At 44.9% G+C, this 16,626-nt stretch overlaps 2 protein-coding genes across 9 annotated transcripts in view; one reads left to right on the top strand and one right to left on the bottom strand.

Moving 5' to 3' along the window:
* Nucleotides 1-5,499, bottom strand: part of RPGR (retinitis pigmentosa GTPase regulator) — a 54,538-nt gene extending 49,039 nt beyond the window's left edge. For 3 of the 8 annotated variants that reach the window (XM_068179768.1, XM_068179760.1, XM_068179767.1), the window contains exons 1-2: nt 5,375-5,499; nt 3,009-3,134 (exon numbers count right to left, since the gene is read on the bottom strand). In XM_068179768.1, coding sequence (XP_068035869.1) covers nt 3,009-3,134; nt 5,375-5,414 — 166 coding nt within the window. In that variant the 5' untranslated portion in view covers nt 5,415-5,499. Of the gene's footprint in view, nt 1-677; nt 915-3,008; nt 3,135-4,151; nt 4,293-5,061; nt 5,166-5,374 lie in introns of those variants that run through there. The other 5 variants (XM_068179764.1, XM_068179766.1, XM_068179762.1 and 2 more) reach the window with 5 other exon arrangements.
* A 2,452-nt stretch (nt 5,500-7,951) lies between these two features.
* The window catches only part of OTC (ornithine transcarbamylase), a 28,567-nt gene continuing 19,892 nt past the window's right edge, over nt 7,952-16,626 (top strand). The window contains exons 1-3 of the mRNA XM_068179759.1: nt 7,952-8,158; nt 12,022-12,160; nt 12,749-12,830. Coding sequence (XP_068035860.1) covers nt 8,082-8,158; nt 12,022-12,160; nt 12,749-12,830 — 298 coding nt within the window. The 5' untranslated portion in view covers nt 7,952-8,081. The remainder of the gene's footprint in view (nt 8,159-12,021; nt 12,161-12,748; nt 12,831-16,626) is intronic.

Below are 16,626 nucleotides of genomic sequence, written 5' to 3'. Positions count from 1 at the left end.
CTGCTTAAAAAAATTCCTGCTTGGACATTTTAATCAAGGTTATGCCAATGGTAGACAGCAAAAGAATAAAGAAACACAAATTTCAAACCTAAACTTACTTCCTGGAGAAGAAAACATTTCTTCAACTAGCTCAGCAAGCCAACTCAAAGTCAGCAAGTAACTATCTCTGCTCCCATCAATTCCAACATGCAGCCACTACATGTGAATAAAATTTTGGACTCTTAACTCCTGACCTAGAAATGCAAAGGATGGAGCGTTTTATATTTATTTTACACTTGTCTTTATAAAAGTCCTATGGGAATACTGATGCTGGATTAGATGAAAGTTTGAAAGGTTCTGAATATTTTGTTTGAATGCTAAATATCAGTTATTGTACATTTTCTTCATCAATATTCAGTCAAGATTTGTTGCTAGCTGTAGCCATCTCTCCTGCCCAAATCCAGCATTAAGGAATGTTTTGTATTGGTTTGGGTAATTGTTTTATTTATATTTGTTGAGCCATGTTAACTGTAAAATTGGTATAGTTCTTAATTTTCATCTACCTCATATTCCTACTGTCCCCTACAAAAACATCTCCCACTCCCCCTTTCAAGGTATGGGAAAAAAAAAGGAGGGGGGAAATTTTGTGACCTGTAAATAAAGACTGAAAGTAAAATGAAGTATGCATTAACACACACCTCTTTGAGATACTTTTCCTCCCTTGGTGATGTTTGCCTTTTATCTCTTCCAGGTCAGGTTCAGCTGAAGAATCTTTTGGTTTCCCACAAGGTCTGTGCCCTTCTCAGTAAACTCATTATCAGCATGAGCTTCTGAACCATTTATTCCAGGTGTTACTGCAGTTCAGAGTCACTCCCAAGGGCTGTATCATCCAATCCCATCTAACTGCAGAAATGTGAGGTGCACATGGGTATGCACTGGTGTGAAGAACAAATGAGGGAGAAGAGCTTTTTCCTTCCCTTCTTCACTTTTTTTGTACAACTCTTGGAGTTTCTCTACCTTTGCTTGCTGTTGATCCACCTTTACTCTCACTTTTGCCTTTCCTTTACAATGACCCAGAAAGCCTTTTGCTACCAAAGAAGTCTTTTTCTCATGCTTCTACAGTTCCTTGACAGCAAAAGCTTTGAGGAAATAAAAGATCTGATCATCTAGAAGCCTGCCTGGTGATGTACCTGCCCACTACCACAGCTAGGGCAAGCTACAGAGACACTTCTGCAACAAGCTGCATATACTAAAATAATGGAGAGAAGGGGAAATTATACAGAAATGGTGCTGCATGAAAATCTCTGCAAGATGACTTCTTCAAAAGCTTTATCTAAGTGGTCACTATTACAGTGATGTGGGAATTAGGGGACTGTTGCTGGCTGGGGTTAACAGTGCTGGCCTAGGCACATGCTGGGAGGCAATTCAAATTTACTGGTTTAAACACAGAACTGTTCCCGTGTTATTTCAAACTGGGTGTGGGCATATAAAAGTATATGTAAAAAGAAAATGCAAAAGGAAAATGTCACAGTGCCCCAGGTTACATCTGGATTAATTTAATGCAACAGGTAATTTAATATTATTGGTTCAATCCAAGAAAAAGTGTCAAGCTTTGTTCAAAATAAACTATTAATGTATATTTCATCTGCTGTGAAGTTAGGCTTGAAAATTTCATTGTGTAATTTCACCTCAGGGTGTTCTGCAGCCCATGAAATCTATAGTCTTTTTTATCTTGCCTGGAATAATTCTTTCTAAAAATTCAACATCTTCAATGTTGCTTGTGAACATTGCAAGAAACCCTCAGGAGATTATTTAATAACCAATGGGATATTGATAAGTAATAATTACATTCCAATTTAAAAAGTAATGAAAATACACATATATTTTTTTCAACAACAAAGTCTTATTATCTGTCAGCAGTTGATTGTCAATACAATCATCACACATGCTCATCCACAGAAGAGTAGTCCCTTCCATATAAAATAAAATGAACAAATTCTTTAATGAGTATTGTCTCCATCATTTCAAAGAAAAGAAGAAAACATTAATAATGCTGCCTCTATTACACCAGTTTCTTTGAACACTTTTTCTTTTTATTTCTGATTTTCATAGGATTTTCTGAAATCCTTTTATTGAGTTGCTCTTGCAGGGGTTATTTTCATCTGACAGTAATTCCAAGCTTAATTTGAGAGACACAATTGTATTTATTGTTTCAAGGAGATTTCTAGTGAACTTGTGGTGTTCAGCAGTTATTGTTACTTCCATGATACAATAAATGTAACATAGTAAACATTGTCAGATTCACGAGAAACATTCAACCTGAACTAAGTTATGCTTACTTTAAACCCTGTCATACACTCAGTTATTACAAACCTCCTCCAGACAGTTCTTGGGCATGTCCTGTGAAAACCTTGAGCGACCTCAAGGTTTTCCAAACTCCAAAGGCATCCAACAGTTCCCACAAAGCAGTCCTTTCTCCTCTCCCCAGCCTCAATTAATGTATTACCTCAGGATGCAAGTAAGATTCCTAACTTTCAAAGGTGTCCAAATACATCATTTTATAATATAGGTCAGCTTCACTACAAGAAAGACATTGAGGGGCTGGAATGTGTCCACAGAAGGGTCTGGAGTACACGTCCTATCAGGGAAGCTGTGGGAGAAGAGGCTCAAAGACCTTATCACCCTACAGCTTCCTGAAAGGACGTCGTAGCCAGAAGGACGTTGTAGCCAGGTCCACCAGCCTCTTGTCCCAGGTAACAAGAAAGAGGATGAGAGGAAATGGCCTCAAGTTGTGACAGGGAAGGTTTAGACCAGAGATTGGGAAAAATTTCTTCATGGAGCAGGATGCCCAGGGAAGTGGCTGAGTCATCATCCCTGGAGGCGTTTAAAAGATGTATAGATGTGGCATTTGGGGACATGGTTTGGTGGTGAACTTGGCGGTGCTGGGTTAATGGTTGGACTTGATAATCTTAACGGTCTCTTCCAACCTAAACAATTCTGAATCTATATCCTCCATTTCCAATACTGACCTGTAATAATAGCTGTATGTTCATCTCCACATGATATAAGTACAGGCTTGTCATTTTTGAACCAGAACTTGCTGGGAATATCCTCTGCAAATTTGCTTTTCCCAAATGTGAAAACAGCACCTGATTCTGAAACACAAAAAGATGCCAACTTTAGTGAAAGTAAAATTTTGTCTCACAGATTTTGAAGCAGATATGCTCTATCAATTCAGTGGCACATTTTATTTTCTTATTTTTCTCCTCTTCCTTCTCTCAGCCTTTGAAACATGAGTTTGCAAAACTCTCATTTCACCCAAACAGGAGGAAGAACTTTCCTGTGTGAGTGGCAGAGCACTGGAACAGGTTGCCCAGAGAAACTATGGAGTCTCCATCTCTGGAGATATTCAAAACCTGCCTTGAGGTGATCCTGTGCAACCTCCTCTGAGTGAACCTGCTTTAAGAAGGGGGTTGGACTAGATGGTCTCCAGAGATTTCTTCCAAGCCCATCCATTCTGTGACTCAGTGATAAGACCATGATCTAAAAAATCCAAACAAAACCATCCCAAAATAAAGTCCAAGCAGCTCTTCAGACTTTGTAGTCCTCCTGCTTTCTCAATTCTCACTTTCAAAAGTGTTAGCAACATTGTTTCAAATACAGAATGTTTACTATGTGCTCAGCTTTTGGTTAGGCATGTGGTTTGATAGAAAATACTAATTATACAGAAAAATAAACGAACTTACAAGTTAAACAATTTGTCAAAATCCTTGCAGACAATGTCAGCTCAGATATAAAAGCTCAATTAGACCTCCTATTTTAAAATGTCAAAGCCTGTGCTATAAAACATAGATTTTTTAAAAAACAAAGCCAAGAATAAACCAAACCTTTTCCTTGTAAATTTTGTTAGCATGTAACACGTGTTAGGAAATACACACAATAACAGTAGACTGTTTCTGAAAATTACATTGAGACATCTTAGTGCATTTACTTTCAATGAAAACAATCTCATCAACAATATGCACCCCAGCTCCAAAACCTAAAAGTTCTTTCTTAAAGTGTCTATTTGATTTGCATTTAAAATAATTATTTAATGCAAAAGCTTCCCCTATTTCCAAAGATGTTATTTTATGTATCAGATGGAGCAGACATTTATAAACTGTACTTATTACCTAATTAGATGTGTTTCTCACTTTCACTTGCTCAACAAACTTTGTGCAGACAAACTCAAGCCTTTTTAAAGAAAGAGTTGAGTTGTTTTCCTTATTTTACCTAGACACACCTACAACTACAGACAAGGTAAACAGCATCTGAAAACTGTTTGAAGTTTTCATCTCCAGCTGGCCAGCCATGCACTTCTCAACTTTCTTAGCAACCTCTGGCAGGCAGAGCTCTCTGGTTCATTTATTTTCCCTTCAGAAGGGTTAACATGAAAACATTTTATATTCTTTATTCAATGTACACAAAAAGCTGATACATTTTCCAATGCCTTTTGTATCTCATTCATTTGACTAAGCCACAACATTTCACAATTGGACACAACTACTGTGCCCGGTTCTGGGCTCCTCAGTACAAGTGAGACAAGGAGCTCACAAAGTGGGTGCAGGGTGCGGGGGGCAACAAGGATGTTTGGGGGACTGGAGCATCTCTCTTACGAGGAAAGGCTGAGGGATTTGGGCCTGTTCAGCCTCGAGAAGAGACAGCTTACAGGGAACCTTACTAATGTGAGTAAATATCTAAACCCAGGGGGTGCCAAGAAGATGCAGCCAGGCTCTGCTCGGTGGTGCTGAGCAATAGGGCAAGAGGCAGTGGGCAGAAACTGATGCTCGGGAAGTTCCACCTGAACAAGAGGAAGAAATTCTTTTCTGTGTGTTTTGGAGTCTCCCTCACTGGACGTAGCCCAGAAGCGTCTGGACACAATCCTGGGCCATGTGCTGTGGGATGACCCTGCCTGAGCAGGGAGGTGGGACCAGCAAACACGCGGCGGTCCCTTCCAGCCTGACCCATTCTGCGCTTCAGCGCTGCCATCAGTTTGGAAACTGAATCCCACCAACTCAGTAAATTAAATCCCACAGGACGTACACGAGGCGTTTGTTATCCCAGCAACGAGCCAACGTTTGAACATTACCCTGGGCCAAACCGCGACACAAAGTAACCATTAATGCTCCGAATTAACCGCGCTCCCCCCAGTGCCCAGCGCTGCCCCCGGCCCCGCCGCTCACGGGCTGCCCCGCCCGAGCTCTGACGGCAGCGGACGCGTTTCCCCCCAGACGCTCCGAGGCACCGGCCCGGCGCGGGGCCCGCAGCCGGGAGAGACCCGCGGGGGTGAGGCGGGCAGGGGCCGGCACAGGCGGACGCACTTCCCCCAGGTGCCTCGAGGAGCGGCCGCACTCACCGGGCACGGGCAGCTCGGACCCCGCGGCGGGAGCGGCCATGGCGGCCGGGAGGAAGCCCCGCCGGGCCGGGGGCGCCGGGCCGCCGGCAGCGCCGCCTGGCGGCCGGCGGGGGCGGCACCGGGCCCGGCCGGGCCCTGGGGGCGGGCGGGGGGAAAGGCCCAGGGCTGTGGGCACGGCATCACCGCAGGATGGGCTGTGCCGGGCACGGGGACAGGCCTGGCACAGGGCTGTGGGCACGGCATCACCGCAGGATGGGCCCTGCCGGGCACGGGGACAGGTCTGGCACAGGGCTGTGGGCACGGCATCACCGCAGGATGGGCTGTGCCGGGCACAGGGACAGGCCCGGCACAGGGCTGTGAGCACGGCATCACCGCAGGATGGGCTGTGCCGGGCACGGGGACAGGCCTGGCACAGGGCTGTGGGCACGGCATCACCGCAGGATGGGCTGTGCCGGGAACGGGGACAGGCCTGGCACAGGGCTGTGAGCACGGCATCACCGCAGGATGGGCCCTGCCGGGCACGGGGACAGGCCCGGCACAGGGCTGTGGGCACGGCATCACCGCAGGATGGGCTGTGCCGGGCACGGGGACAGGCCCGGCACAGGGCTGTGGGCACGGCATCACCGCAGGATGGGCTGTGCCGGGCACGGGGACAGGCCCGGCACAGGGCTGTGGGCACGGCATCACCGCAGGATGGGCTGTGCCGGGCACGGGGACAGGCCCGGCACAGGGCTGTGGGCACGGCATCACCGCAGGATGGGCTGTGCCGGGCACGGGGACAGGCCTGGCACAGGGCTGTGGGCACGGCATCACCGCAGGATGGGCCCTGCCGGGCACGGGGACAGGTCTGGCACAGGGCTGTGGGCACGGCATCACCGCAGGATGGGCTGTGCCGGGCACAGGGACAGGCCCGGCACAGGGCTGTGAGCACGGCATCACCGCAGGATGGGCTGTGCCGGGCACGGGGACAGGCCTGGCACAGGGCTGTGGGCACGGCATCACCGCAGGATGGGCTGTGCCGGGAACGGGGACAGGCCTGGCACAGGGCTGTGAGCACGGCATCACCGCAGGATGGGCCCTGCCGGGCACGGGGACAGGCCCGGCACAGGGCTGTGGGCACGGCATCACCGCAGGATGGGCTGTGCCGGGCACGGGGACAGGCCCGGCACAGGGCTGTGGGCACGGCATCACCGCAGGATGGGCTGTGCCGGGCACGGGGACAGGCCCGGCACAGGGCTGTGGGCACGGCATCACCGCAGGATGGGCTGTGCCGGGCACGGGGACAGGCCCGGCACAGGGCTGTGGGCACGGCATCACCGCAGGATGGGCTGTGCCGGGCACGGGGACAGGCCCGGCACAGGGCTGTGGGCACGGCATCACCGCAGGATGGGCTGTGCCGGGCACGGGGACAGGCCCGGCACAGGGCTGTGGGCACGGCATCACCGCAGGATGGGCTGTGCCGGGCACGGGGACAGGCCTGGCACAGGGCTGTGGGCACGGCATCACCGCAGGATGGGCTGTGCCGGGAACGGGGACAGGCCCGGCACAGGGCTGTGGGCACGGCATCACCGCAGGATGGGCTGTGCCGGGCACGGGGACAGGCCTGGCACAGGGCTGTGGGCACGGCATCACCGCAGGATGGGCTGTGCTGGAAATGACCTCTGGGATCACCAGGTCCAACCTACGGCCAGTGCCACCATGGCACTCAGTGCCACATCCAGTTTTCCCTTAAACACCTCCGGGGACGGTGGCTCCAGCACCTCCCTGGGCGGCCGGTGGTGGGGCAGCACCGGGCCTGGCACAGCGCCCTGAGCTCCCGGGGAAAGCTTCTCTATGAAATCCACGCCCACAGTGCCCAGGCAGTGCCCCTGGGGACCCCAGACCTCTTGTTGGCCAGATCAATACTGGTCCCAGGACCTTTGCTCTCTCTTCCCACCTTTTTAAAAATTATTCTTTTATTTCTCTTGCTACTAGGAGATAAGGAGCTAACTTATACCAATTAACATGCCACATGTATAATTTACTAATAAAACTTTGTACATTTTTTTTGAACCTTCTGGCATTTGCTGTTCCTTTTCAGCCACAGGCATCTGTAAAGCTTGGCTGTTCCCTTCCTTTAGGTGACACTCATTCACAGGAGCTTGCTATGAAATTGGTCCATGTGGGAATTGGGGTCAGGCAGCCTCTATACAGGGGTGTGGTGGATTGGCCTTCACTGGACACCATGTGCCCACCAAGACACTTCATTTTGGCTCAGCTCAGGGCCAACAGTTCCTGCCTGGGCTGTGCTAGAGCCCCCATGGCCACAGTCCCATCCCTAGGGGGGCACCCTGCTCATGCTGATCCTGCAAGTCTTCTTTTGCCTTTTTCTATCAGCACATGCTCCTGTACAAATATTTAACACAAAATAGCTATGAAATAGTATTGACACAGGTATGATATGACGTGATGAGCCCACACAGAAGAACGCAAACTGCGAGTGGTGCAATGGGCCCTGGGAAAAATCTCTGTATCTGTAGGGTTTGACCGAAGAAAAGGTTCAGGGTCAGCCCCAGCCTGGCCCAGCCCTGGCTGGGACAGCCAAAACAAGGACCTTGGTTCTTGGTGTTCTCTCATTTGCACAGCAGCACAGCTCACTCTGCTTCCTACACCTTCCTTCCTCATAACTTTATTTGTGGGTTAAGAGAAGTCTTAATGCAAACAGAAGATGCTGTTTAATAGGAGGAATCTTGTCACTATTGCAAAACTAGCAGGAACCAGCAAGCAGCTGCTGCGACAGTTTTGGTGAGCTTATCTTTTAATTTTATCTGGTGTGTGGTGTTTGGTCAGAAACCTGGAGTCAAAAGCAGAGGAATCCTGTGAAGGAGTGAGTGTTTTAGAGAAAGGCTCTGGGGGGCTTTTCCCTGCAATTTTAGCGTCCTTTCACCTCACCAGCAAGCTCTGTGATTTCAGGAGACTGGAGGATTATCTGATTTTAGTGTTTGTGGAATACCATTAATTTGTTCTGTGGGATTTAGCTGCAAAATCAGGAAGGAATGTTTATTCTTGAGGTCAGTGTGTGCTGCAGGTACTGTAACCAGTAAATAACTATCTGAATAAAGGTAATCTATCTGCATTTAGACATATATTGTGACCAGTTTGGGTGGGGAATTCTCTCCTTGAAGCTGCAAGGTGAATCTGTGTCTCATTATTTTGTGTCTCTATATACCCTGGAGGCATGCAGGAAATGCATGATGTGATGGGAGATTCAAAGTCAAGCAGGCAGACCTGCCTCTATGACCTGGCTTTGGGTTCTTTCTGCACCCACACAACTGGGCCTGTCCCCCCTGATTTCAGGAAAGAACCTGTATGACAGCATTTCACTAAGCTGCTCCTCAGGTTTGTCACATCTCCAAAATCAGGTTAAAATTTTAGAAAACCGTGTTTTCACGTGGTTTTAGGTCAGCTTCAATAAGAATAGAATTAACACTTGTTACGTAACAAGTGATTAATTCTAGAAAACAATATGCAGAAATTTCACATTCACAGGAATCCTAATATGCAATAAGTAATTTTGTTTATAATTTCAACATTGCATCATATGAAAACCAAATGTGTTCCAAATTCTATGATTTATTTGCAATAGTTTTAGAGTGGTCCTAAAGGCTGGGTGTTAATTTTTTTAATGAATTTTGGATTTTTACTGCAGCCAGTTGGGAAATTTCTGCAGTTAACAGATATGATGGAAAAGAAAGTTTGGAAAACAGCTGTAGTAAATCTGGTTTTCCAAGGAGGTAATCCAATTTGTTAAGTTCCGCACATAGCATTGTTATTTTTGGTGGGTTTTTTAACATTATAGCATAATGTTGGCATAAGCTATCACCACTGTCTGTGGGTATTCCCAGCTAAGCACACTCTGTTTGATACTTCAGGATAATCTAATGCCTGTGAGTCTGTGCTAATAGTCCAAAGTTATGCTGTCCCTGCTCAGAAAGGAAGAAGCCAAAACTGCTTGACCTTGCAATTCTGCCTGTTACATTTTAACTTTGGTATGTTGTCTCATGCTCCTTCTCTGGAATTAATTTTTCCACTTCTGCCCCTCTCTCACATATGGATAACAGGGAAGGGAGCAAATTACTTGGAGGTCATAGCAATAAAACAGAATCTTCAAGAGGTCAGGAGCAGATCTCTAGTCCAACTTTTTGCTTACAGCCTGTCAAACACCATATGACAGCAGCTATGCCTTTGCTTAGGCACCTCTTGAAAATACTTAAGGATGGTAATTCCAAATCCTCTCTGAGTAACCAATTTAAGTGCTTCACTATTTGCCTGTGGAGAAAATAGTGGTGAATATTTCTCAGTCCACTTCTCAATCATGCCAGATGGTGAAACACGACCAATGAACAGAAGTTGTTGTTTGGCAAATTGAGATTAGATAATCTCTAAATCCCTGGAAGGAATTGCAGGCTGAAATGAGAAAAACAAGGAGCAGCCCCAAAGCTGTTCTGGAAACAAGGAGGCAAAGGAGAGTAGGGAGCAGTAAGCAATTGCATAGATTTTATAGCAGGATTAGTTTTTTTTTTTTTTTTTTTTTTTTTTTTTTTTTTTTTTCCCCACAAACAAGTTAAAAAAGCAAATCCCTGTTTTGAAAACTTAAAATAATTTAAAAAGTCCCACTTATAAAACTATTTTCCTTCAGAATATACACAATGAAAATTAAAGCCAATCCTATGATTTGAAACTGTCTTGATATTTCAGAGTGGATTTCAGTAGATTTTCTTGGTGGGCTGTTTTTCATGGTGTAGTAGAAACTACTTGACCCATGAATGTCCCTACACTTGCTTCCATTTTCTTCCTCCCTCTGCTTTGAGCTGTGAGTATGATTGAAAATGTCCAGCCGACAAACATTGGCTTCTGCTCTGGGAGCCCACAAGGCTTTGGGACCTTGTCATCTGCACCTGCACAGCTCCCTTGGGAGGCACAGCAGAAACAGCACCCAAGGAGCCTCAGTAATTCCCCTCTGTGATCCATGGCGCACACTGCGGTGGTCTAGAATTCCAATTTCCAGCAAGGAAAAGATGTTCCTGCCTTCTAAGGTAAAGCTCTGAAAGGTCTGAAACCCAAGTGGAGCAAGATCTTACAATTTCATCTCACTGCCAGCCTTGTAACTTAATCCAGGGCTGTTTTAGCACATGGACTGGGAAAAATGACGTGGTGAGACCCTGGCTGAGCTGCCACAGGTACAGATGGACACTAGGGAAGAAACAGAGCAGGCAAAGAAAGGCAGAAGAGGAAGGAGGACACAAAGAGCGCTAAGCTGAGACAGTGCCACTCTGAAAACCAAAGCGGAACCTACATGAAAAGGAACCGAAATAAAGAATTTGGAAAGCCCTGAAATGGCTTAAACCCAAGTGGAACAAGAGCTCTGAGGGACAGCCCCCATCCCTGGCCTGCAGCTGCACATGGAGTCTCTGCCCACAAGTCCCTGGCTGTGTCCATCTGGCCAATGCTTTGTGCCCTGTTTAGCCCACCCTCCAAAGCCAGGGCTCTGCACTGTGGGGCTCAGGCTGTCATGTGGGATTGTGTCCAAAGACTCACAGGGGTATATCTGGGCATATTTGCCTAGCTGTGGACTTCAGGGCTTGGCAATTCGCAGGTGCTGCATCTGAACCTAGTCTCAATGGTGAGCTAAGGTGAAATATAAAACAGATTGGAAATAGAAAAGTATTAGCTGGACTCAGTCCACTTCTTTGCAATGTTTTGGTCTCCATTTCATTAAATCAATCTAAAAATATTGACTTTAAATAAAAGACATGTTTAGCTCATACCCATCAAGACCTTGGACTGTGTAGAGCTAAGGAGGGCTGCAAGTACAAAGCCAGAGAAAGGGCTGAACTGCCACACTTCCCTGTTAACCTTCAGCCTGTGAAACATGGACTTGGCCAAGGCTTTCGTTAAGATGCCTCATCTAATCTAGAGGAAATTTGATCATGTAACTTCTGTGGGTGATTATCAAAATGCATTTTCATGTGATTCTGAAGTCCTAAATATGGATGGAGGCCAGAATACACTGAATAAACACCACATGTCCAGAATATCTCTTGTGTAGTACAGTAAAGCTGTTTTGTTGGGCTTTTTTTACCCTTTTTCCCCAGTGTAATGAAGAGATTTCATACACATTTATAGAAATGCCACCTATTGTGAGAATGGGGTCGGAATGTGGCAAGTGTCTGGTCATGCACAAAGCAAAAAGGAGGGAGAAACAGCACAGAGACCCATTTCTGTTATTCTGTCCCTTGAAAGGGCAGCTTTGAGGTCTACACATAAGTAATTTTTCAGGTTCTGAATGGCTTTATTTGACAGGCAGCATGCAGTTGCCATATGCATCTCAGAAGACAGAAGAAATTACATGTAATGTACATTTTATAACACAATTTGAAACATTGTTACAGTGGTCATCGATATAGTGCCTAGTGGCATGCTGTGCCTGTCTGACAGAGGGAGTCATTTAAACTAATTAACAGGATAATCCAGCTGGGTCATGGAAGGGGAGTGGGAGTGGGAGAGGAGAGTGGGAGAGATTTCAGGTGCTTGCTCACTGGCTTTAACACATAAATAATTTAGTATTGAATGGCAAAAAATACATATTTTTTGCTCTTTTGACACAGGTATGGAACACCAGCTCAAATGAATGTTGATCTGAAAGGTCGGGACCTCCTTACTCTACAGAACTACACAGCTGATGAACTGAAGTATTTGCTGTGGATGGCATCAGATTTGAAACAAAGGATAAAGCATGAAGGAGAGGTAAAATGATTTAACTGTCATTTAAGTCCCTCAGATGTTGAAATAAATACTGTTCTGAAGGGTATTGTGAAAAAGCCTTTTAGCTGTCTTGTCCTAAACAAAATCTCCTGAGCTCTTAAATACTGTAAATCGTGTGCTACAAATCAAAGAACCTTCCTGTGAAGTGTCCAGAGATATTCTTTAAACACTTCAGATGACTTTGTGAGTGGAAAGGATAAACAGGTTTGTACAGCTAGATCCCTGTTGTCAGCTAACCCCATCCATCCACACACGGTGTACAGGCAACACTAAATGTAGGAAACGGAAGACACTTCCCTGTATGGGATTAAAATAGTATCTGAGTTCTCCTTAATGCTGGCTCAAATTGAGTGCCAAAATGCAGTTGCTTTTGGGCTTAGAATTACTTCTTTGCCTTTAACCTTTCCATTGCTAATAAATTTATTGAAGAGCAGGAGAACAAAACCACAGGTAAAAAAAACCCACTTTTGCGACTTTCCTAATAGTGAATTAAAATGTGCAAGAAGTGTTTCATACCTTAAAAAGCACAACGATTAAAAAATTGAAATAACTTCATTTTTCATGTTTCAGTATTTGCCTTTGATGCAAGGCAAATCTTTGGCCATGATTTTTGAGAAGAGAAGCACAAGAACAAGATTATCTGCAGAAACAGGTAGGTCTGAGCAATGGCACAGTAAGACTTCATATGAAACTGTATACATTGCTTATGTACTGAAAAACACTGCATCATTTTGCATTTAGCATTTATACTCAGGAGAAACCTAAACTTTGAAAGCAAAAATAAGAAAAGAATGGTGGCTGTGTTTCACCTTGCATATTAATTTCACAAGCACATGGCTTTGGTCACTGAAATTTTGTCAAAATCTTCCAAAACACGGTAGATCAGAAATAAAGTAACAGGCAGAAGTAAGCATTTCTGGTGTAAGCTCCCAGCTGTACTGGCAAGATGTACATTTCCTAACATGTACTTCAGTAAGCATCACAAATTTAATTTTGTTCAAGCTCTAATAAATATATTTCTAATGTAATATGCATTACCATTGTTATATTTCAAAGTATGTGCTTAGGCTGGGAATCACAGTAATGCTTTGATATAAATTCAGGGGAAAAATTAACATGATTACCTACAGGGGAAGATAACTTGATGGAGACTCAGGGATATTAGCCTAATAATATCAGGCACTGGAAAATTTTTGTTTTAGGTTACAGTCCTGCATACACTGAAACATGTACCTATGGCATCTTTATTTACATGGCAGTTGTTCTGAATTCAGTGGCACTGCTGAAATAAATCACTCATCAATCAATCATTCATAGCAGAAATAACTCTGAACTGGTGATGCATCAAGGAAGAACTTGCTCTTCTCTCATTTAAGTTGACCCAGCCTCCCTCACTTATCCCTAGTAAAGGAACAGGAAACCTGTTGCGTATTCAGATTTCTTGTAAAGAAATGTAAGAGAGAAGGTAAAAATAGTGGAAGGAAGAAGCAGATACATTAACTCCAAGCATTTCTGAATTTGCCTTTGTCTTGTCTGGCACAGCCATTTGCCTGCTGTTCATGCTCTTTAAGCAGACTTGTTGTTGCTTTCTGTTTTCTCCTGATAATGAGGACTTACTAATGTGCATTCCCTCTCTGTGAAGACCACCCACCTTTTAATTCCTGAGTTTTTAGTCCAGTTTCTAGTTTCCTGCCATCCAGGTATGTGGCCAGATAATGAATTCTCTGGATCTGTTTATCCTTCATTCTTCTGTATTCTGAGGGAAACACTGCTTAGTCCTCAGCTTTTGAAGGCTTATGGAAGGGGGAAGCTCAGGAAAGTTCAAATGAATTAACTTAAGAATGGGAGTTAATGCACATAAATTCATCCCAGGGAGAATTAAGCTCCAGTGAAATAAAACAAATGTATTTCTGAGTGAAAGCTTCCACAAGAGAGTTTAATGCAGTTCAGCTTCTGTGCATTAACTTCACACCTTCAGTTAATTGGTCTTAAGTCTGTTAAACCTAAGACTTTGCTTCAAAGGCAGACTCAAGTTTTTTCTGTCCACAAAACCTCTATACATTTCAGCTGCTTTTTTAACATAAATTATTCCCTCATTGGAATTTCTAACTCGAAACAAATGTGAAGCCACATATGTTCCTTTTAGCTAAACAAGATAATTTAATACCAATTTTCTAATGTCTAGTGAAAGTGGACAATTGCAGTGGATTGAAGTGTTTATTTATAAAGTTCTTGAGTCATCTCAAATAGCCCTTCCCAAGAGTTGCCCCTTCAATAACTTGAGAGAGGTCACTTGTAGGGCAGGGTCCTGGGGATGAGATTAATCTAAACAAACCTTGCATCTCTCAGGAACAGCTAATTCAGTGCATTTCATTACAGAGTAGAGACTTGGAAAGCACTGATTACAAAATCTTCTCTGGGCAGTGTGTATGAGTTTGTTGGGACATACTAACACCATGGAAGTGTTTTCAGAACTCCGACTGTCTCTTGTCTATAAAGAGCAACATTATTGAAAAATAAATAAACAGAACAGTTGAAGTTGGAAGTAATCTCTGAAGGTCATCTAGTCCAATCCCCTGCTCAAGCAGGGTCTTCTAGAGCCTGTTGTCCAGGACCATGTCCAGAAGCCTTTTGAATATCTCCACAGCGGAGATTTTCCACAATCTTCTGTGGAAACCTGTGCCATTGCTCAATCAGCTTTTCAGTGAACAGAACTTGCTATTCAGAGGGATCTTCCCAGTTTGTGCCCATTGCAGTATTGAAAAAACACCTGGCTCTGTCTTCTTTGCCTCCTCCCTTCAGGTGTTTATATACATTGGCAATAGTTTCCCCGAGCCTTCTGTTCTCTAGGCTGTGCTGTCACAGCTCTCTCAGCTTTTCTTCTCATATGAAATATGCTTCAGTCCCTCAGCCATCTTTGTGACCCTTTGTTAGCATGGTCATACCAACTGTAAACTCTATCCCATATGTCCATGTTTCTCATTCTGAGGACCCCAAATCCAGACCCTCGAGATCACCAGTGCTGTATAAAGAGGAAAGATCACCTCCCTCCACCTCCTTGCAGTATTTGTCTGGTGCAGTCCAGGACACCATTCACCACCCTTGCTGGAAAGGTACACATATTTCTGGATCGTGTTCAATTTGCTGTCCACCAGGACCCTCAAGTCCTTTTCTGCCAAGCTAATCCCCAGCTGGGAGGCCCCCATCACGTCCTGGTGCAGGAGCTGTTCTTCCTCAGGCGCAGGACTTTGCACCTCTCCTTGCTGAACTTCATGGGGCTCCTGTCAGACCATTTTTTCCAGGCTGTCAAGATCCCTCTGGACAGCAGCATGACCCTATGATGTACCAGCCCATCCTCCCAGTTTTGTGTCAACAGCAGAATCGCTGAAACCACACTCAGTCATCGAGACCCTTAACACAGGTGTTAAACTGGACTGGACACAAATGGACCCTGAGGGTACTGCTGGTCACTGGCCTCCAGATGGACTTTGTGCTGGTGGTCACCACTCTCAGGCCTGGCCATCTGGACAGTTCTGAGCCCACCCCATGCTCTGCTCACCCAGCCGGGCATCCTCAGCTTGGCTGGGAGGATCTTGTGGGAGACACTCTCAATGGACACAATCAAGTCCAGGCAGACAAAACCCACTGCCCACCCCTCATCTACTAGGCCAGTCATAGAATCATAGAGGTTGATAAGGCTGCTCAAGCATGGCTTCCTCTTGGTGAAGCCATGCTGACTACTCCTGACAAATTTCTTGCCCTTAATCTGCCTTAATGGTTTCCAGGATTAGCTGCTTCATCACTTTCCCATGGATTGAGGTGAGGCTGCTTGGCCTGTATTCTCTGGATTCTCTATGCCCTTTAACTTAGGGGTGACCTTTTTGCATTTCTCCCTGTTGTCAAGATCAATTGAAGATTATGAAAACATTAATTTATGATGCATTGTAATAGATCAGTTGATATTTAAGGTTTTCCAACATCCTGTTTCTCTGAACTGTTTTATTCTAATGACATTGCAACTTGGGGTATAATTAATTGCCTCTTTAATCTTGTCCTAATGTGTATTTCTGAAACCCATATAGTTTTACTGTTTCTAAGTACTGATGTTGTAAGTTTAATGCAGCACTATAAGTAACTTCCATAGAGTAGTGGCAGAATAAATCCAGTTCTATAAGCCTAGGAGATTTATCTCTATCACTGGCTATTTTATTGGAAAATGTGACATATCTGCTATTACACTGGAAAATACCATCTCTTCACAGTCAGAATTCCATACCCATTCTGCATAAAATTTTGTGTACTTTTTGAAAACAGAACTATTCACATGGTCATATATTACTTGAAAAATAAACATCCTCAGGCATGGCACAAAGGTGAATGCCCTCTTGTTGTTATAGCTGTGGTGTAAAATAATCTGATTGTCACTGTTGCTCTTAAAATATACAGCT

This window comes from Anomalospiza imberbis, chromosome 2 (genome assembly GCF_031753505.1).
Source record: "Anomalospiza imberbis isolate Cuckoo-Finch-1a 21T00152 chromosome 2, ASM3175350v1, whole genome shotgun sequence".
In the NCBI taxonomy this organism is placed as follows: domain Eukaryota; kingdom Metazoa; phylum Chordata; class Aves; order Passeriformes; family Viduidae; genus Anomalospiza; species Anomalospiza imberbis.
The sequence above is the reverse complement of the archived record's forward strand: the minus strand, read 5'-3'. Positions and strand labels throughout refer to the sequence as shown.